This window comes from Trachurus trachurus (assembly GCF_905171665.1).
Source record: "Trachurus trachurus genome assembly, chromosome: 6".
Taxonomy (NCBI): Eukaryota; Metazoa; Chordata; class Actinopteri; order Carangiformes; family Carangidae; genus Trachurus; species Trachurus trachurus.
The window spans coordinates 4355297-4378955 of record NC_139897.1 but is presented as its reverse complement, the minus strand read 5'-3'; the positions used below and the strand labels follow the sequence as shown (position 1 = coordinate 4378955).

At 41.3% G+C, this 23659-nt stretch overlaps 1 protein-coding gene across 1 annotated transcript; it reads right to left on the bottom strand.

Moving 5' to 3' along the window:
* Positions 1-2236: 2236 nt before the first annotated feature.
* Positions 2237-21165, bottom strand: LOC310987081 (C-Jun-amino-terminal kinase-interacting protein 1-like). The gene is made up of 12 exons (XM_083973249.1): positions 21033-21165; positions 13985-14060; positions 11707-12294; positions 9736-10341; positions 7392-7667; positions 6609-6684; positions 6337-6503; positions 6137-6240; positions 4559-4669; positions 3513-3583; positions 3229-3327; positions 2237-2501 (listed from the first exon to the last, which is right to left on the bottom strand). Exons 1-12 carry the CDS (start codon positions 21102-21104, stop codon positions 2429-2431), a joined length of 2319 nt encoding a protein of 772 aa, XP_083829375.1. The 5' UTR covers positions 21105-21165; the 3' UTR covers positions 2237-2428.
* Between the last annotated feature and the right edge of the window lie 2494 nt (positions 21166-23659).

Sequence of the window (23659 nt, the reverse complement as noted above, 5' to 3'; positions counted from 1 at the left end):
TAAAGACAGAAGATTTGCCACCTTCCATAAACATGCAGCCTTGTGTTTGTGTTTGACACAGCTGCCTGGTTTGATTCCAGGACTGTGTATTCAGTGACATCTGTAAAAAAAAAAATTAATACTTGTCTCACCTGACCTGGCTTGACCGACAGCCCTGAAGTTTAAGCTGCAGTTCTCATGAAAATATCCTGCTGATCATTAATATTACTGTAAATCTTGGTTAAGAATATCAGTGTAGTTCTGCCAGGGAGATGTTGCTTTTGTCATTTACAGTAGACAGGTAAAATATATACAAATCTCTCATTACATTTGTTACATTTTGCTACTTCCCCTTCTCATTAAATTCATGCATAATTCCAATTAATTTTTCCTTTTTGTCACTTTCAAAAGTCCGCAAACTTGAATTAAAGATGAATTAAACTTTTACTTAAAGGCCCCATATTGTATAAATTTAGATGCTCATATAAAAGTATCAGAGCCAGAGAAATTCCCACAGCTACTTTTATGGATTGTATTTCTTTTATATGAGCAGTGGCGGCTGGTGGTTAAATTAGTTGGGTGGGCTAATAAATAAATAATCTGACTGGCATCAACTAACTAGGCCGGCCTGCACACTGCATTAAGTAGAAGGGTCTAGTCCAAAAGAAAAAAAAAAAAAAACTTCACCTGGTTATATCTCACACATAGCCCACACACACACAGTTTCTCTCTCTCTCTCTCACACACACACACACGCACGCATGCACGCACACAAACACACACAGAGTCACACGCATGACGATAATGCTCAATCAATAAAAACATTTAAAAAGATGCTTATAGCTCACATCGACGGCCTTTCTGGTGCTCCCGGTGAGTTTAGAAACTTTCATGTTAGCAAAGACAGTTAGCAGTAAAGTATGCTACCTGTGATGCTAGCGCCTAGCGCCGCTGTTTTCTGTCTTCTCCCTCCCACAACAACACAACTTTTCCTCCGGTTCCTGTCATTGGTCTGAAAACAGCGGTGTTGGGCTAAATGAAATTAGCCCCAATGACAAGTGAACCAAGGGGGCGTGTCATGACGCCTGTCAATCATTGACCCTGTGTCAGCCCACTGCTGATTGGTCAGAACCGATCGGCCTGTGGGCTGAATTAATTTAGCCCAAACAGTCGGTAAACGGCGAGGGCGGGACATGGCACCTGACTCGGTGAGCTCGGGCTGATTAAAATTAGCCCATTTAGAGATATCCTGTGTTTTTCTTGAAACTATTTGATACTGTTGTCACTTCGGATTTCACTAAGACTTATAACAATCTTTTGTATATTATTTCGAAAATATTTTTTCTCATCTTTTGTTGTGTAATGCAGGGAGGGCTTAGCCCCACTAGCCCATTGATACCAGCCGTCACTGTATATGAGTATGTGTGTATGTGTGTATATCTATATATATATATATATATATATATATATTTTATATCTTATGGATTTTATTGGATCACTCAGACACTCTGATTGACTGAGAGAGGCTGAATAGGGTTTGGGTTCTTGAACCACACATTTTTCCTCTTAAAGAAATATAGGACCTTTAAGACAAACAATACGATGGCTGTCATATGTCTGCAAACTAAAACGTAAAAAAGATATACATCAGTTTTATTCAGGTACTCATATTTTTTGTGTCAACGTCAAAAATAATGACTAAGACTCATCATAAAGAGACAATGAAAATGTTGGTTTTGTCTGAATACTTGAGCGAAAAGCAGCAAATCAAGCAATTTTAGGAGCTGAAGCCATCATATGTTTAGCATTTTCATTAGCCACATTAGCTCTGTGAATTTACAGATGTCACTGTCAGACAAGAAATTCATGGTCCCACAGGATGAATTAAGATGACTTTGGTAATTTCCCAGGGCAGGGTCGTCTCAACAGCTTTAGGTTTGATTCTTGATCTAGTTTGGTTTGTGGCCTGAAACCTGCTGATGTAGCTCAGTGCACTGCTGTGGCTGAATCGGCTGCTACCAAGTGTGATCACTCACCATGTCGTCACTGGCTCCAAGTTCAGAAACTGATGATGTAAAAGTCCTGTCATCAAATTGACTTCATAGCCCTGAAGGCTGTCTATATGGTTTTACATCTAATATTTACTGTAGTTATATACTATACATAATTTTAGCCTATAAAATATATCAGTATCAGATATTTGTGTATGGGTTGGGGTAGATTTAGTTTACATTTCTTGACATTGTAAGGGACATATTGTGATCCTAACCATCCATAGAGGTATTTATATAGTGACATGGCCAAAGTAAAGGAAGGCTCTCTGTATCACTGAAGAAAACAAAAAATCCACCATGCAAGTACTCTGATGTATCAGTGGTCCAGTTTGTGGCGTAAGACCAGGCTTACATGCACAGAGTGAGTGTTCAGTACATAGGATGGAGGAGAAGTGTTATTCAATGAAGATGTCTTCAGTAGGACAGGAGTAGCCAATGTGCTCCTTATAATACTGCTGGAAGGCCCTCCTGTGGGACAGCAAAGAGATGAATTATAGTGAGTTACATACATCTGTACATATCTGTCCAGAATCTGCGATCTGAATGAGGCTCAACAAGAGACCAAACTAAATCATGATGTAAGGTCGGCCGTGTACTGAAATGTTTATTGTCCTCTGGAAACTGTGTGGGTGAGATGGTTCAGAAGGAAGAAGAAGCTTTACTTGTTTATGAATTTGACTTTTGAAGCATAATAATGTTTTTTTTTTTTTTTTAGCTTTACTTGAAATTTACTATTATTATGCAAATCAAGTTTTCATAGATCCATATACGACCTCTCATCTGTATTCATGCAGAGAATTTTACATTGGTATGCTCTAATGAAGGTCGTCTGAGACCGAAAGCTTAGCTTTTAATAAAGTGAGATTGCATAGATCTAAGTGTGCGGAGATATTTTTCTTCAGTTTGGAGAATTTTACATTAAAATTATTTAGAATGTTTGCATATAGAAACACATGTATTTATGAGATCTTTATCAAAATAGAGTGTATATGAAAGGAAGTTGTTTTGGTAGCAAAGATTCAACACCAATATGTTTTCTCAGTCCGGACGATCCACCACTGTCAACTGTTTTCTACTGAAGAAACAACCCCAGTTTTAGCTACAATACGTGCATGGACACCACCAGGGAGAGCCAGGGTTTACTGTATGTATGAAAAATAAAATGTGATCAAATACAGAACGGAATAAGTCTCACCCCACAGATTCGGCGAGAGGATGTAATGTTGTGTCGGACATCATCACGTGACAAGCGAAACGCTGTTGGTCAGGATGTTTGGTGATGAAAGCAAAATACCTGCAACACAAGAATCAGCATCATCCAGAGGTTCACCCAGAAAAAGCTTAGCTCAGATAATGTGAGATTTACACCATTGTCATGTAAATTAAACAGACTGGGAAAGAATTTACAAATTAATACAGCTTAATACTGTGCTAATACAACTGATTAGATCATATAATCCTTCATGGAGTTGGACTCACTTGCTGTGTTTTGGATGACAACCACAGAATGAGATGTTCTTCAGCTGGAAAAAGTGAAAACACTGCTCCCCCTAAGAGAGAAGAGACAAGTTTGATGTTTCAAGTAGATTTGCCCTACAGTTACATTTGCTCATTCACACACTCATTCATGCAGCGTCACTATAGTGCAGCCATGGGCGTGGTAGTGGGGGGAAAGGGGGACCTGACTAGGGCCCGAGTAGGGAGAGGGCCCATGAAAATCTTGAAATTATTATTTTTTTGTGTGATGTTTTTATTTTGAATGAATTGGGCCCTCCAATTAATTGGTGTCATAATTTATTTCAAATATATTGATAACATCAACTGAGAGAATGAACTCTGTGTCAAAGTCCTCCCGACATATTGGACATTCTGGGGGCCCCCTCTTGGAGGCGAAAAATGGTTTAGTCCGCCCAAAGACAGCGGCCAGCGAAAAGTGAAACGTCAGTGTGCCCAGATTGAATGACCTGGAGGCTAACTGTCCTCATGCTGCCCAAAAAACATTAATCGGGGTATCGAAAAGAGATTGCTTGCTGAAAAACTTTCCCGACAGGAACGCGAATCGGCAGCTTTGTATAAATTTACCTTGAAAACGACCCTGCGCTTCGTGCACTGGCATGGATAGGGGCCCACTGACATCAAGAGTGTACAGGGCCCAGAATTGAGTGCAGATCTAACAAACAAACCACTCACACTCATTCACACACCAATTATACATCAGGGACAGTTGTGTGTTCAGTATCTTGCCCGAGGACACTTCGACACGTGGACTGTGGGACACGCACCCCCTACTGAGCTGCAGCCGCCATTGTTTGTCCACATGTGTGAAGCCACTCAACCTGAATAAATCCTGGACTATTGATCACGATTGACAGAATGACATCATTACTCCCAGTGAGTATTGTAGTTACTGCTCATTCCCACTGGGAAGCGCTACACATCCAAATACAAAAAGGCTTCCTGATCACAGGAAAGAGTGAGGGAAGGAGGGGAGGTGAGTAGATGAGTAGTTAGATTAATGCACATACCCTGTGAGCAGAGTGACACTGGTCCTCAACGTTGATCTTCACTCCTTTCACACTGACTTCCAACACACAGGCCGAGGGGGGAGGACCTGCTAACCTCCTGTTACAGGCTACCTGTTCACACAGACACCATTCAGTACAGAGACGTGTCAGACAAGTCTGTGGTGATGGGGTCACTTCTAGTTCAGTCTTGATGAAAATCAAAACAGTTTTTACATTACGCGTCAAATCGTCTTTTTTTTTTTTTTTTTTACTATGTTTGGCCCTTGATAAAGGCATTTAAATATTTCTATTCAAAATGAGGGCCTTGGTATTTTCTCTTTTTTTCTACAGACCCAGCCCTTCACCAAAGAGCACCATCTTAACAAAAGAAACCCATAGTTCCACGCAGCACTCCTAGTCTTCGGCTTTTTTCAGTTGTCTTGAATGGCAAAACTTAAAGAAATTGTTAAGAGGCATGTTTCCGTGGTTACAACCAGGAACCTATACAGGTAAGCTATATACATGTACATATACATATATAAATAGCCAACATGAAGTTTGCAGCAGGAACAACTTGAATTTAATTCACAAATATGCAGCCCAATGTTTTATGTGTTTTGTTTTGTATAAATGTAGAACATGAGGTCAAAGGAGAAAACGTGTCAAATTACAAACTTCATGTGGAGCTGAAGTAGCTCGATGCTGTAACAGTCTTAAGGAGGATTTGGAGCCAGTGAAGGATTTTGAGGAAACACAATAACCACAGCTCCAACAGGCTTAGCTCTGCACTTACATAACACTAAGGATAAAAACCAAGCCTATTTTTTAGGCCTTTTCTCGAAAAGTGCATATCCATAATAAAATGAGTATATCTCTGCAACCACTAGGTCTATTTGAATACTTTTGGTGTCATAGTAAAGGGAAAAAAATTAGAAATTGCTGAGATGTGTGAATTTCAGTATATGTGTGACTGATGAAGAGTAAATGAAGATGACACAGAAAAAATTAAATAAAATTAATATTCGCCTAAAAAAAATAATATTTTTGATGAGTGTCCTTTAGAATAATGCTATCCAAGCTCAAACCCTCTATAAAATAATTGTACAACATAGTGGTCAGTCTGGTGGTCATTGCCTGTCGGTGGCCGCTGAAACCAGGTGACTGTGCTGCGACTGTGTGCTGTCGGCCTCGGACGTGTGTTGTCAGTGCCTGGACTCTATGCTGGACATGGAAAGTTGCTGCATAGCGTATAACTGGAGGAGAGTGGGTGAGTTGTTTTCGTCTCTTTTCAATAGAAACCAGGCTAGCTAGCGGTTAGCAGACTTAATCTCTCGAGGGGGGGGGGGTCTAACTCGGTGTTACGGTGCGTTGGACCATGGGTTAAACTTACGCCGGAATATCCCTTTAATGGACAAAAAAGTGGTGGTTGTAAGAATAATAAGTTGAAACAAAATGGCCGAACTGAACAACAATAAGTATAAAGAAAATGGCGGAACAGAAGAACAATAGTGTTTACCTTGAAATACAATAATACAATTCTCACGTAATAACCAGTTGTAGGTTGTTGTTAGATGTCATGCTCCAGTTGTGTTCATGTACCTTCTGCATCGCAGCACACAGCACATCGTTGCCTTTGTGGATAGGGACCTGGACTGAACCCAGGAATCGCACCAGGAACTGCTCTGTCCAGCCGTCTTTCTGGACTGTGAGAAGGACGGAGAGATGGAAACAACGTGAATTATTAATGTTGTTGTTGATGGAGATTCTCTGCTTTTACAGAGCAGCTCTGTGCAGTGTACCTGGGTTCACGTCTTTGGCCACCTTGACAGCATAGAAGGCAGGGAAAATACCAGCAGCTCCACTCCTCATGTTGTAGCCCTGACACCACAGGTCCTCAGACTGGTTCAGCATCAACACCGGGTCGTCCGTCTCCAAGTAAAGCTCGTCTGCATGACGAGGGACAAACCTAGAACCAGGCCAAGAGAGAGAAAACAAAACAGATTCAGTCAGTGATGTGCTGATTGATTTACTCACGTGGACATAGAGTTTGTGCCTGTTGACAAGTGCTGACCTGTAGACAGCTCTGTGGCTCTGCTGTCGCTCCACTCCATCCAAAACACAGGAGAACACACCGAACAAGCCCGCACCTGTATGACACAGCATTGATGGTACAATCAACTGCTCACAATCTGAATCACACTCAAACAAAATATTTTTTCTGCGTTGAAAAGAAGCTTCAAGACCCCCTACGTTGAGTTTAGAAACTTAAGATTCCGGAAACCTCACCGATGCATGCGATTAAGCAATTGACATTTGATGATTGAATTAATGTTGCCATCTGAATAATTGAAAACGGTATATGTTATTGTGATTTAAGTGTCTGTACTCAGACTGAGACTACTCAGATCTCCCATGTATTTTAAAAGGTTCCACTATCATGACAAGAGAAACACTGGTGATTGAGTCTGACCACCAGACTCCACCAGAATGTGGCTCAGACATCATCACTGTCTCTATGAGGAAGAAGGTTGTTGCAAGTTTACTGCCATGACCTACAATGTGCTTCTACTACATATCAAAGAAAAAAACTGCAATGATGCTGCTCGTATACAGTATCAGAATCAGAATGTACTTAACTGATCCACAGATGGAAATTATTTTCTTACAAAAGCCTGATATCTGAATGTGGTTTATTCATTTATTTATTTATTAATAAGACCCTAAATTAGCCACAGAAATGTTCAAACATTCAACTTAGTCAACTCTATTTGCTACTGTACTGTAAAGCTGCAGGATAGCATGTGTTACACACCTAAATACATAACAGAATCACTTCTGATTTGATAATACAGACCTGTGGTGCTGTAGTTGCTGCTGCTGCTGCTGCTGCTGCTGCTGTTGGAGAACAGGTTGAGGAACTTCCTGCTCCTTGGAGCTCCAGCTCTTCCTCCCTGAGACTCCTCCTCCTCTGAAGTGGTGGCTGACGTGACCTTGGACTGTTTACAGATCCTTGCTACAACTTCCCTCCTCCTCTTCATGTCCTCCTCCCTCCTTCTCTTCACATCCTCTTCCCATCTCTTCTTCTTCTTCTCCTCCTCCTCCTTTCGTCTGTTTTCCTCGTCTTTCCTACCTGCATGGAGAATAAAACAAAAAGAAGATTAAACTGACAGCAGAGCGGCAAAGAAGTGGTTTGAGTCTTGCGCGGTGGTGTCCTACTGTATAAGGCTCCATTCTGTTTCTCTTGTTATGCTCTAATTGGTTACAGTAATATGACAGAGATGTCTGTTTCTGTTGATGACACACAGCTCTGCATACAAACCACTAAACTCTTCATCACTTGAACCTGAGTTCTGACATCCATCTCATAAAGTCATCTGAACGTGTGTGATGAAATAACAGTGACACAGAGTGTGTTTGGTGTTGTACTCAGTGTTGGGTAGTAACGCGTTATTAGTAACGCCGTTACGTAACGCCGTTACTTTTTTCAGTAACTAATAACGTAACGCGTTGTTTTTTTAAAATCAGTAACTCCGTTCCCGTTACCAAACGCTGCGTTACTCCGTTCCTTTCCGTTCCTTTGGGTGAGGTTTTACAGCGGCACACACAATTCCTATAACATTTCAGCAAGTCATTGAATTGAAAGAAAGACAGAGCACAGACACTAAGCACTAGTTGGTGGCCGCCCTCTAGCGTCCCACACGTAATCAAACACACTACATGAAGAGGACTGGGCAGGTCAGAGCGATTCTCTGAGCAGGGCATGACGGCGAGCTAAGGTAACTTTGCTAACGCAGCATCCGAGACCGAAGCTGTGTCTCAGTTCAGGCTGCAGCCCCTGAACTGGGACACAGCTTGAGTCACAGCGCGCACACACCAGCACCCACTCCACCCGAGCAGCAGCGGGTAGAGTCCGACAGACGGACTCGAATTATGACGCCTGAAACGGTAAACACAGCTGATCGCTCTGGGTAAACACAGCTGATCGATCGATAAAAAAATACCGCTGGAGTGAATTTACTTCCGTCACTGAAAACAGTCTTAAACGTAACTGCTGACATCATGCAGCAATGCAGCATGATGATGATGGTAAAATTTTACAGATAAAAACCATAGACTGTAAAAAGAAGATAAAAACACGTGTTTCTTCATCAGCATCAGTAGGCTACAGAACTGAAATGAGGCTAGAGGGGAATTCAATCAACCTTTATTTAATGGGAGCATTGGGAAAAAAAACCTTTTAAAGTAACGAAAAAGTTACTTTCTCAGTAACGCATTACTTTTTGGTTTAAGTAACTGAGTTACTAACTGAGTTACTTTTTTATGAAGTAACTAGTAACTGTAACTAGTTACTATTTTTCAGTAACTAGCACAACACTGGTTGTACTGTATGTGAGTGTGCTGAAAACCAGGGATGCTGCATGTGCATCTGACTGCAGATCTGATGAACATTTATGAAGCTGTTTTTTAAGCAATGTAAAATGTCCTCTCTCTCTTTGCTCCTTTTACTCCTTTCAAAACAACATTTTAGGTAGGCCCTATAGTGTTTTTATTGGGTGTATAAAGTTCACTTCACTTCACTTGTATTAAAGGATATTTACTACAATTTATCCAAACTATTTGTTGTGAAATTTATGAAATATTATACTTGATACACAATATTTGAATGATTCACATGACATGAAGAGTGGGTCAGTAGCAGTGACCACCTCACAGTTCTGTTAAAGTTGAGTGGGCTCATACACCACAGTTTCTAAATACAGCTACAATTTTTTTTGCTAATGAATATAATGCCATCAATATTTATTATTCAAATTATTATTATTAACTAAAAGTTAAGACATGTTACCCTTTTTAGATGAAATTTTGTACGTTTATTTTGTTGCAATGGGAGCATTGCCTTCATTTCATAATCATGGGAGTCCTATCATGAGACAGTGAGGTTTACCTTCCATTTTTATTCATTTTCGATGGACACTCCCACTGCTGAGTATAAGAATAAAACAGCTGTTTGCTTCTTATTATAAGCCTGTTTCTCCTGCTTCTTATTGGACATTTAATGAGCACATTTTGAGCCCCACTACTAGCAGCCTCTAAACCTAACCCTAGGAAACAACTTGATCTGTATCTTGCTTTAAAACCTGAAGCCACTGCTGTGACAGACATTTTCAGGAAAGTCCATAATGAATCTTTAACGTTACCTTGCTTCCTTGCTTCCTCCTTCTTCTTTCTCTCCTCCTCGTACTCTGGGTCTTCCTCCTCATTGGCTGACTGATACACTGTCTCTCCATCGCTGTCATCATTGTGCTCACTAAAACCTTGGAAACAGTTCTTGAGGCTGACCAGCTCCAACTGAGCGTGTTCATCCACCACCAGAGTGTATTTAACAGAGTCATAGTTCAACCCTGCTGCAGCTTCACTCTGTGGTTCAGTCCAAGCAGTCACACTATCTCCCTGAGTGACAGAGCTGCTGCCGTTCACCTCACTGTTACTGTCACCTGTGCCCCGCCCGGCATCCACCTTTAACTTGGTACAGTCCACCTCCGACTTTGCACAGTCCATCTCTGTTTTCCCATCAGCTGTGAAGGAGTGGGTCGGACCATTCTGAACATTCACGCAAGGGGTGGGGTCTCCCTCCCCCTCCTCTTCACTGATGTCAGGGTTGGTTCGGAGGGATGCAGAGGGATGCAGAGGGCCTGGTGGGGGCCCCTCTGTGTCTGAGCTCAAGGACATCCTATTTGACCCCCCCTCACTGCTGGACCGGGACAGAGCAGGGGGGTTGTCCTGGGTCCTGTCATGGCTTTGCCCTATAAACACACATGGACAGTCAGTGGGTAGACAAATGTGTTCATAAACCACTTCTCCACATGCAGCACTAAATAAATAGATGTGGTTAAAGTCATTTAGAGCACAACACAGAATTTACTCCACTCCACTTCCTCCCGCCTCAAATTATTTTACAGCTACAGGGAGCAGAGGCTCAGAGCTGAACCATGTGTTTATGTTTTCTTTTTCTCTGAACAACAGATTACATTCAGATTTAGTTTTCACTACACTACAGAGACTACAGGAAGCTTCATCTTTACCAATTTTCTGCTTCTTCACTCAAGTCTTTTCTCCAACACTTCCCTCCTAAGGAAGGCCTTGGATGATATTCCATAATATTGAACATGTCTATATTTTTCACCTTGAGCAATGTTTTTCACAGTATTTTTTTTTTTACAGTACTCTATGTATTGCTCTATGTAGAACTGAAACATTACATATGATTGTATAATTATGAACTAATGAAAGTCTGGGCAGCAATGTAGAATATGTGGCAAGTAAGTGTGACCTTGACCTTGTGGTCTGTCCCTGCAGGCCTGTGCACAGCACAGTCTCACTTCAGACTATTCTTATCTGTGGTTCTGTGATGGTGGAACAAATGAATGGATCCTCTCTGAGCAGGGACGTCCCTCTCTGTCCTCAAGAGCCTCATCTCCTCAGAGAGCACCTCCTCTCCTAAAACCCTAACATTTTCAGCTCTTACTCTGCACTTTTGGTTCAATCCCTTTATAATCTCGATGTAGCTCTTAAGATTTACATTAAGGTCCCTATGGCACTTATAAGTGGGGTTGGATAAGTGGCATTGGAGAATAGGGTCTGTTAAATAACTGGATTTAATGCAAAGACAGTGGAGCATTCAGCATGTAAACCTTTATTTTACCAGGCAAGAATTGCTAAGAATACATTCTTATTAAGGCAATGGCCTGGTAGGAGGTGAAAGACCTCCTAAGGGGAAGGGAGAAGGGGACTATAACATTAAAATATAGACAATAAAAGCACATACAACAACAGTGACACAAAAGAAGAAAGAATAAAGACAATAAGCCAACATAATGCAATGACATACCACAGAATGACAGTTAGTTTGACGTACAGTGACATACAACAAGTTATGTAAGGACAGAGACACTAAAAAAAAAAAACAGTGATACTAGACAACCATAAATGAGACAGTAACAAAACAACAAATATCTGGCATAAGCCAGATATTTTCTCAGAAGTTGGTGAAAGCAAAAACCAAGAGTATACCTCTGTACAAAGAGACAAATACAGCTTTCCTACTGTACTTACAACATGACATGGCAGTAATAGAAGATAGAAAATAATAAAGTTTCCGGTTTCATTACCTTGGTCTTGGGCCTTGTCCTGGCTTTTTGCTACCGGTGCCACCGGTGTTCGTGGAACCACCATAGCCGTCAGAAGAACTTCCTGGTTTGACAGTACGGCGTTTGGCTTGACCCCTCCTCCTCTGTTTCCCACTTTAGCTCCTACTTTTGCTTTCCCATCAGCCCCCCGGCCTTTAGGTCCATTTGTGTCCTTTGGCCTCTGATGTCCATTCCTCTCCTTCTCCCTCGCCTTGGACTCCGCACACAGTCTTCCTCCTCTTCTCTCCTCCTTCCCTGCTGTCACTCCATCCTTTCCCCTGATGTCCCCCAGGTTCCTCTCTTTCATCGCTGTCGCTACTCTTCCTCCCCCTCTCCCTCCAACTCCTCCTCCTCCTCTCCGCTGAGTCCTCGGGGTGCTGGAGGACTGAGTGGTCCCAGACGCCTGTCTCTCCCGCAGTCGAGCGCGAGTTTCAGTTGCGAGTGCAGGAGCCTGGGCATTGGCTCTGCTGTGGGCTCCATTGGCTGTAGGGGGTCTAGGGGCTGGGCGGTGCGAGCTGAGCCGGACTTTGTCCTCTGCTTTTGGTTGGACGTCGGTGGGTGTTAGATCCCCTTAAGGCACACACGCAAACAAACAAAAGTATCAGATTAAGTATTAGGCAACCAGATGTATACAGGGGGATTAACAAAGTAGCCCACAATAAGCACTTCAGACTGGATCAGACAGGAACATTCATTTCTAATCATTCAAGAACATTTTGCTTTTATTCCTCAGAATTTGTTTTGTCTCTTGCATTGTGACGCATTTACTTCCACTGAAAATATGTGTTTAATGTTTTAACCAAGTCTGAAAAACACTGGTGTACTAGAAATGTCAACATTTTGAATTTATCTTGCTCCTGTTCAGTACCATATACGTATGTATAAATCTGTTAAATGGCTCCTTTAGTCATGTCTTGACTTTTATTTTCTAAATAAAAAAAATCCTATAATTCCAGTTAATATTGTTTTGTCATTAGACCTTTTCACTCAACTGCAACGTAGACAAAGCTACTCCAGATCCACTTAAGACATTATGAACTTAGTCTCAGACTAAATAGATGATGAACAACTAAAATAACACAAGCTAACACCATAACAAAAGCACAATGACACAAGCTACTATGACACAAGTTACCACAATAACACAAGCTAAACAAACTAGCTGCATCATTCTGCTTCTGATTCAAGTCACTTTAATTGGGTTTCCAGTATAGTTTGTGATGGCACAGATTCATTGACATACGGTAATCAATAAATATATCAAATAGTGTACAAACATCACTGTGGTTACATACAACGCAGGATTAGCTATATCAATGAAAAATGCTGTTGGATTTGGTTAATGCTGTGGACTCAATGGGATTTGTAATTAAATATTGAGTTGAAGTTCTCATGAAAATACTGGCCCAATGCTGTTATAAGTCACATTTAGTTTTTATTTTCTAATTTCTTAATACTAAATATAATTCATATAGGCTAATCACATCAGATTTTACAAAAGTAAAACTGTATTTTACAAAAAAGAGTCCAATCCCTGGTGCTTCTGCCTGACATAAGTGAGGAAGCTGATTCCCCCATAAACACACAGACACAGGTGGCTGCTGGGATACAGAGGCCGATCTCCAGTGGGGGAGGTCATTCAGCTCCTGCATCAGCCTTGTTGTATCAAGTATCAAGTTTCATCCTCAGATGCCCCATGTTACTGCAGCTTTCTCCAGCATTTACTGCCACAGCTCCAAGCTTTACACAACACAGTATCTTATCATAACTGCTTCTAATTAGTCCTAAACAGATGTCACTGTTTTACCTATGGAACATAATATTCTAAAATATCTTTGTACAATGCTGTGATGCTGGTTGTTATGTTACTGGTTTATTTAGCATCTTTATTCATTAGCAAATGCAAACTGACAATGAGTCAATGAAATTATGATTATTTACAATAGGGAATCTCCATCAGCCTTCCTACTCACAGTAATAATAAAAATGTATTATTACTGGTTATTATAGCTGAATGGGTAGCTACCAACTGATGTCACTGTGGAGTCTGGAGCTGTGGTTAAAAAGTGTCAGCTGGTTTAACCTCCCATTATGGTTGTTTGGGTCACTCAGTTACAGGTCAACTGCCCATAAGGTTCAGGGACCTTTTCTGACTCCATCCAGGCTCTGGTTACAAAATATGACTACATTGCACAGTGGCAAGGAGAACTACGTACAGTCTACAGGTTTCGTTGTTTTGAATCATGTAGTATCCCCCTACCTGTAATGTGTGGGGAGGAGGAGTGGGAGTCCTTCCAGCTGTCCTTCTTGCCCAGTGAGTTGTTGTTGATGGAGTCCTGTACAGAGATAATCAGACAGGACAGCAGTGTAAGAGCACAAACCAACAGGTTATTGGATTATCTAACTGATAACCTATAAAATCCTCTCACTGTGTTGCTCTGAGGATTATAGATTAAAACTGATAAACACAGAGGAGCAGGACTCTGCTGCTCATCCAGGACACATGGTCTGTGTAACTGAGATTCCCCCTGATCATAAAGACTCGAAAGCAAATAGTAGACATAAAGATTTGACATTTCATGACTGAAGGATTGAACACATTGAAATTCAGTGAGCTCGGTGTCTCCTCCTCATTGCAACAGCTCCTGAAACCAAGTGGAAACATCCACTCATTGTATATAGTTCATAGACTGTAAAACAGGAGAGGGTGAGTTGCAGATAAAGAGTTTACAGGTTCAAACACAACATCATTCAGGCCTTAATTCTATATTCTCTATTCTTCTCCTATAATCTCTATTTCATGCTCCGCCCTGCCAAGTCATCAAAGATGGGGTGTCTGAAATGAGCTGAGTCAAGTCCAGACACTTTCTCTATCGTCCTCTCTGATGACATCATCACTGCCAGGAAGAGGCAGGAGCATCCGCCAGGAAGTGAGCGGTGGTCTCACATCAACGTCATGGGAACCACGCAGAGAGCTGACTCACTCACTGACACCCCTCATGCATCTGCTTTCACCGTCGCACACCATGCTCTGTTACCATGGCTACTCAATGTGTGTGTGTGTGTGTGTGTGTGTGAGAGAGAGAGAGAGAGAGAGAGAAGCACAACTCGTCTCTTCCTCCTGTCTGACTCCTGACATTTACACAAACAGGCATCTCTGTGTGCAGACAAAAACCTAATGGAGCCACTTTTATCATTAAAAGTTCTCATCAGCAATTAAAGATGGTGTCTCAGCATCGTCCATCATTTCCTGTCTGACACCCAGGATGAACTGTTATTCTGTCACAAGCTGAGAGCGTGTGAAGGGAAAAGAGCAGCATCTTGGTAAAGTTACTCTTCCCATTGTGAACATGGCACACAGTGAGTTCCCACTGTGCCTGTGTCAGAGAGGAAGAGGAGATTCATCTCTGTGCCTCTTTTGAAGTGATGAGTCAGTCATGTTCAATAATATGTGTGAGCAAATAGACAAACAAAAATAGTCAATATAATGCTGATATGCAGCTTGACAAATATTCCCTCCTAAATTAATTCTGTGGTACAACAATTTTACATCAACATGCAGTCACTCTGGATCTCTGATTCTTTAAGGGACTTCCTGAATTATTTTCTTTACAGTTTTTCTCAGTCGCTTTGGTGCTATTCTCAGATCAGAATGAAAGTTCTCATAACTATTAGTTCAACCTCCACAACATGTAGTCATTTGTCCACATCATAGCAGCAGTTTCTCCTTCCTCTGAACAAATTGCAAATGCTTTTGGACATCAGTTGCTCTCATACAATTCTCTGCTGTATTACAACATTATCATTTGTTTATGTCATGTCAGTCAAAATGAACTATACTTTTGAACGCTGAATAGTCTTTCCCTATAAAACTAATAGTCCTCATTTCATTGCTTGAGTCATTACATACAAAATTCTTGAACTAGTTTTCAAAATCTGTCAAACTAGTTTTAAATGTTGGGAGAAGCTGTGAATTCAATTATTCAAACATTTACAGTAAGGAACAACAGGTATGTATGGTATTGGACAGTAATTCAGCACTAAACAATCTGCACTGCTGTCATTGTGTCAGGCATTACTGTAAGATACAGTGGGACAAGAACTTTTTTACATTTACATTTAGACTTACAGCTTCACTAGAGAACAGATTTACTGTATTGTAATGTATTACAGCAACCACAGTAAAGATTTCCCATCTTTACAGTACGGTACTGTACTACAGCATTTTACAAGTAGGAAGCTCTTTTACAGTATTGTACACCACAGTAATAATGGTTGATGCAGTACATGTACTGTACATTACTGTAATTTTACTCTGCATCACATAGGATTACAAGACAACCTCACAGAGGTGGAAGAGACTGAGCCCATTACAAACAATGGCATAAGGTTGAAAGAGACACAATGTAAGGATGACATTACTGTATCTTTGGGAATATTGAATCTGTTTCAATCGCTACAATTGACAGTGTGATGTAGATGAAAATGTGACTGGAACGTCTGGATGTGCAGGAATGATTTACAGTACTCTGTATATGTACTGCAACATAGTTTACGTAAAGTTGTACCCAAAGAGTGTTTCTTATGTTTGTTGTAGATGACTGTAGTGTATTTGTCCTTTGCACAATGCTGTGAACAAATCAGAATTGCAAAGAGCATATGCAGTAGAAATGTGAAACATACATATTCAGTATCTCCACTAAATACAGTAATGTGTAACTTTACTGTAGTTTTCACATGGCTGTACAAGTAGTGTATAGTGCTGTCTGGAGCATTTTCAGGTAGTATCATCACTTTTTGCATTGGAAAACACTTAGAGAATAAAGTGTCCTAATGAAAACATGACAAAGCCATTTGACTATCTTGTTCATAAACGATGGTGTCAGGACTTCTCATTTTGACGACACTGACAGTTTCACTGACATAAGTACTTGCTTTTGAGGGATAAACAATCCATTTTGAGCAAGTGACTCGCTTTTGCAGGTTATCCACTAGGTTTTGCAGTTTGTGATAATTGTTCTGAGAAATGCACTAACTGTTGTGCAAATGTTAAGAGTGATGTGAGAATAGCACCAAAGCGACTGAGAAAAACTGTAACATAACATAATCCTTGTACTGCAACGCCAATTAAATAAAGTAGGTATAACAAGTTAATTTGTTCACATTAAAGAGAGACCCAGATGTTTCCCTGTTTCTAGTTTTTATGCTAAGCTAAGCTAGCTGCCTGCTGTCCGTTGCTTCATATTTATGCAGCTAGAATTCATGAACACACTGCATCAGACAGGACTGCAGTGTTAGATAGATAGATAGATAGATAGATAGATAGATAGATAGATAGATAGATAGATGATAGATAGATAGATAGATAGATAGATAGATAGATAGATAGATAGATAGATAGATAGATAGATAGATAGATAGATAGATAGATAGATAGATAGATAGATAGATAGATTCTGTATTGTCTGCCCCAAAGGGTAGCAGAAATTTGTCTTTGACAGGCCTCATCACTTTACATACACTCATATAAAACACAGTAAAGCAGTACATTTACAAAAAATAAAAAGCACAATAGCAGCAAGTTTCAATAGTGCTTAATGTGGGTTTTGTTATTTCATTGTAACCGAAGCAGTATGACAATATAAAATCAGTTTGATGGGAGACTTAAGGTTATCTGACAACATGTTACGTGCACTGTAGAAACGTGTCCAACACACTTATTTACACCTATAGAGGGCACTGAGAGTCATTTTAGTTTTGATCAGACTATATATCAAATCATGTGGGATGATTTTGAAATATTGGAAAACCCTGCCACTCCTATACCAGTGTGTTCAGAAGTGGCGCTAAAGTTCCTGACCAGGTCCAACGACTTGTTCAGGTGTTCTACTATGTCAGGGCCGGGAGCAGGTTTGGCACAAACATTCATTTAGACTCAAGGTTGAAGTGATTATGTTTTAGTGATCAAAGTCACCGTGACTATAACAAAATAGCCTATCTCACACATAATAATAACAACACACTGTAACTCAAATACCAGCAAGAATAAAGATCTATAAGTAATACGATTTGACAAGCCACGAGGTCAACTTCACCTCTGGACATTGTTCAACATTGTGACTGTGGGAGCAGAGACTGTGAGCAGATTTCCAGCAGTCTGGCTGACTGATGGAGGAAACATAATGCTAGTTTCATTTTTCCCTTCAAAAACACATTCTTATTGGTGAAAGAAATTGCAGAGTGGAGGTGAAGCAGAGAACATATGGTGAATTAACAGCCATTCTCTTCCTAACCCATTAGACAAACAGCTTCACAGCAACCACAGTCTCTTGCTGACTGTGCTTGTCTGTTGTGAAACGTAGAAGCTCTTTCTGCTTCAGTAAGAATCATTTTTATTCTGTCAGTGGAGACATTTTGCCACAGCACAGGATCCATTACAGTCTCGCACCACGAGATGTCTGCATCCTTCTACTGGGGCTCTGGACAGAACAGGTCTAACCGAGCTAATCTGCTAGTGCTAACCTTAGCATCCAGTGCAGTGCAATTATTATTTGAGGCTCAAAACTGCTCATTAGAAACCTATGGCTAATGTCTTGGAGGGCGTGTCCATCTTTATTTATAGTGTAAAGTTGGACCACATGACAGCAAACAAACCTAAAGAAAATGTACTGATTATACTTTATAGGGATACGATTGGATATATAGTTCATACTTTGGTCTAGTTTTGACAGAATCCAGAAAATTCCCTTAATGCTGTCAATAAAATATATTTACAGTAAATAAGTAGCAATATAAATAATCTAGTATGACTTTTGATCAAATGTAGTCCCATTGTTGTCATGTTTTTGGAAAATGTTTGTCTTTTGTAATGTGATTATCTTTTGAAAAAATGTTGTAGCATGATTCATTACAAAATCAAGGTGATGATAATGGTCTGCTGTATGTTTAGAACAGACATCACCTGATGTTGCCTCCCTCACACAGCTAAGTTTAGAAATTACAATTAGCTGATTTACAGCTAAGAAGTTTATAACCCCACACGCACACACAGGCACAGAATGAGGGTCAATGAGAGTCAAGGCTCACAGCCAGACATGGTAAGTGGTAGTGAGTGTGATCAGTCCGATCCTGTCAAGACTCCAGCTGGTGAAACAGGTTGGAGAGGAAACAGCAGCTAATCACGCTGCTGACTGAATGACTGAAACACACAATGAGATGATCACAGTGAATACGCTCTTTACTGCTCTGGTTATCAATGAACTGATTCCAATAGCATTTTGACTATAGGTTTGACTATGCAGAATATATTTATATTAATTACTTCCTTCTTTTCAGGACAAAAAAATAATGTGTTTATGTAGCTAGTACTGTAGCCTATAACTCAGTGTGTCACACGTGAGAGACACTTTGAAGCAGTGTGCTGAATACCTACAGTTGATCTGTTAATCCACTGACACCACCTCTCTACAGTGCTGCTGTGTATTAAACAGCAGGAATTAACAGCATGCACTTTATTGAAGGATTGAAGCTCTGTCATCTGCCTGTCAGCACATCAGTTTACAGTGGATTGTTGACTGATCAACGATGATCAATGATGTTGTGATATTTATACCTCTAAGACTTTATAGATGTAGATGTGCTCTATTGACATGTCTAATATCATTTTCCACATTAATACAAGCTTAATAGGTTGAGTAACCACAGCTGGTTCAGATATGGATGTAACATTCAACAGCACATTTGTTTTACATGATATTATATAATCTTCCAGTGTGAGAAGTTGGGAACTGTAGGTGAAATCAACAGGCGTTCCTCTGCATCTCAGAATTTAATAATAATAAACCTCATTTTAACCTTCAGAAAGGCTGAAGAAACACACCCTCAGATTAAGACATTGAACAGGAAGCTCTGAACAGGCTCTTTAGAAACAGATTAGTTCAAACTGGAAATTCAGTACACAAATACAGATTGCAGAGTTTGAAAGTGATCTTAAATTGATGTTAGTTGATTGGCTCCAGCTATGTTTTCTAGAAACCTGTGTCAAGATGCAACACTTGTGAGGTTAATTAAAACTAGTGATTGTAATAATGATACACTGAAAGAAGCAAGTGGAAGAGAGAAAGGACAACATCTTTGCCCTCTACAGTTACCAAAGGTCTTGTCCAACCTTTTATCACTGACAGAAACGTGGCCATTTATCTCAGCTGTATTTTGAGAGAATCATTTTCTAATGGCTTAAATATCTCAACTTCTTTGTGAAATTCACTAATGATAAATAAGCCAGTGAGTCACTCAGTCAGTGGGCTGCGCCTCTTATTCTAAATACGGTACATTTGACCCACTTTTCACGCTACATCCTCTCCCCTTCACCTCATCTCCAGGCAGATGATATCGGCTGTGTTTGTCCCTGCTAAGTCGGTGAAAGTCTGATAAAAACATCAAGTGATGAAAATCTGACCATCGATCCGATCTGATCTGATCGTCTGCCGCAGCTGCAGCGATCCCATCACGGGATGTCTCAGGGGTTTGATGCTGGTTCAGGGGGGAAACCCAGGTGAGTGTGAAACCGCTGCTCTGAATTGTACCGTCACCGTAAACAGGATGCTACTAAACTCATCTGGTGTTAGTGTGAGCTCCCTCTAGGGAACACTGCTTACTGTCGGCTTACAGACTGAGCCAGGGTTCACTACATTCACCACCGTCAGGCCCTGTTCCTATATCATTTCATCTGTAGATTCAGCCTCATATTAAACCCTCTTCTTCTCTTCCTACTGCTGATCTTAAATATACATATTTTGAGAGATGACAGAACAGCTTGAAGGCTCCTGTTTCAACATCACTATATATCAGGGTCTCAATAACCACAGCGTCCTTGAGCAAGTCACTGAGCCCCCAGCTGCTCGTCGGCACTGGGTGTGCTGGAGAAAAACAAGCCAGCCACATGATTGAATTATGAATATTGATGTTCTAAATATAGATATTAGCCAGAAATACAATCACCACAACAGAAAATAGGAGCCTGTGTACTGTGTTTACCGCAACATACAGCTGAACCATTTTCAGAGATGACCCACTGCCAGCACACACACACACCCACACCTAACAGCACACACAAACACACACACCCAGTGCTGTCTCATTCTGAGGGCAGGATCCTCCCAGTAAACACACACACACACACACACACACACATGCACATACACACACATACAGAGTAACCCATTTATTCAGCTTGATGCCTCATTCTGAACAGAGCATCCACCCATATTCTCACACACATACACACACAGCAGCTGGTGTCCTCCTACCTGGGTGCCGGCTGGTGGCAGCTGTGGGAACAGAGCCAGGGTGGTCGGCCTCTTTGGTCGATATTTGTCCATGACAGTTCAGGTTGATCCCCCCTCTGACAGGCGACAGCTTCTTCCCTCCCACCTCCTCTTCCCCCTTCCTCCTCCTTTTCTTCCCCCTTATTAACCCAGTGTCGGCACTCCTTCGCTCGGACAAGGCCTCTCCCACCCTCCTCTACCTCCCCCTCTTCCCCTTCTTCCTCCTCGGTCTTCTTAGCATCGATCAGCTGCAAGCTCAGCCTCTGGACACACCCACTCTACTCCATCCCTGCTTGATCATTGGCTGGCCTCAGTGTCACATCATCAGCATCAGCAGCATCACTACCACCACCCTGGAAAGAGCTGAGTAGAAAGGAGAGGGAGAGAGAGAGAGAAGGAGGGAGGAAGGGAGAGGAGGAGAGATGGGTGGTGTTGAATAGAGATGGCATAAACGAGGACTGACAGAGAGAAGAAGGCAGGGAGGAGAGAGGGGAAGGGGGGGGGAGTCAGAACCAGCCAATCAGAGCACAGCATGACATCACCAGCTCATCTGCCCGAGGCTTTCTCTGTGAGTTAAAGCTAATCAGCTCTGCGAGTGCTCCTGTGTTATGTCTCTGTGTGTTTGTGTAAATCACACACCAGGTAACAGTCATTGCACAGAGGTGACACACCAGTCAACAAACCAGCAGGTGAACCAGTCACACTGCTTTCCTTCCTGGAAAAGGAGCGGGCCTCCTGACATTTTGGAACGGTCCTTTAGCGCTTGGGGTCGGACTGGCTGAGGGGTGGTGAGGGGGGGGATGGTTGTTCGGGGTATTGTGGGGTTTATATATTTTTTATTTATTTATTTTTCTGAGGGGGTCATGTTTTAAATATTGAACTATGTATGCCCTATATTTGACCTCTGTTTTTGAAAATCAATAAAAATATTTGAAACAGGTGAACCAGTCACATAGGCTACACCCAGTCAGCCAATTAACAATGCAGCCAGCAAACTAGTATTTAATGCCAGATAGCCAAGGCGACTCGGCGAGGCAAGGTAAGTTAACAGTTTGTGTCAAAGGACTTTACACAGCATCATGACAACATCCTTTCCTCTGCCCTCACATTGACTGAGGAAAAACTTCAAAGAAAACCCTGAACATGGGAAAAACCGAGAGAAACTGTTTACAACATGGAATGTGGAATAAATCGGATATTACAGTAAAGAGGAGCTGATGTAGGCAGCTTCTGGTGAGCAGGCTGGGTTATAGGGGCAGAAGAAAGGAGGTGATGCAGGCAGCGGCTGGTGCAGACGGATGGAGCTCTCGAGTCTGAAAAATCATTGGAAAACACAGAGAGAATGCAAGGCACCAAGGCCGAACTACAGAGTACAACATACTGTATAATGACAAGACAACATGAGGAGAGGAGAGCAGAGGAGAGGAGAGGAGGCTATAAAATGGTTCAGGGCTAAATGAGCCAGCCCTGACTAAAAGCTCTGTCACAGAGGAAGATTTTAAGCCTGGACTCAAAGGTGGAGAGAGCCAAACAATAAATAAACAAGACACACAATCAGTTGGTCAATACACTTCAGTGAGTCGGTCAACAACCAGTCAGGCAAGAGATCTAATAAACCAGTCAGGTAATCTGCCAGCTATTTCTTTAGCTAACACTCAGTTGGTCAGTAAAACCAGAGATGTTCTAATATAACCTAGCTAGTTAGCTGGTAACTTACTGTTAGCTATGTTCACTGGAGCTGATCCCAAACATACTATAAACATTTACAGGAAAGGACAGGATGATGATGATGATGATGATGATGATGATGATGATGATGATGATGATGATGATGATGATGATCATGCCAGAAAACCACTTCCACTTCATCTTTCTCTTTGAGAGGAATTATTTTTTTGTCCACATGGCATGGGCCACAAACACTCTCAACTGCGGACAGAAATATTTAGAAGCTGTTGTCAGTGTAGTCCAATTCATATCCATTTGTTTTGTTCAGAACAAAAATAATAATCATTGAAAAACTGGCAGACTGCTTTTAAATGTAAAGCTCCACCTGATCTTCACGTCTTTAAAGCATCCATTTTTACTTACCTGCAAACATCCTGCTCCTGCTTCTAATAGTTCTTGTTATCTGTCTGTAATTAGGCTAATGAAGACTGTACCTACTGACTGGAAACTAGCTCCAACTGGTTTATGCATATATGCACTCATGCAATGCTCTTATATTATGCGTATATTTCCTGCATTCTTTTGTTCCAGGCAGGCTTTTGAAATCGTAAATTACAGCTTCAAGTCACAACTTACGACTTTGTAGCGTTCCAGGCAACCCACTCGTGTTTTTCCGACCTGTTTTACCGGTGAAAGTCACTATAACGGCCACTCTAACTTCCGACCGGTGAACTCGTACCAGATCGAACTGGTACCACTTCACGGTCGGAAAAATACGAGTTTCCTTGAATGCACCATAACAGTCCTCGTCCCTACGTCACCACATTCACGGCGTCCCTTGGCTGCAATCAGAGCGATAGATATAACAGTTATATCTATCGCTCTGGCTGCAATGCATGCCGTTCTCTCTCCTCATTGGCTAAAAACTGTAGGATACGATA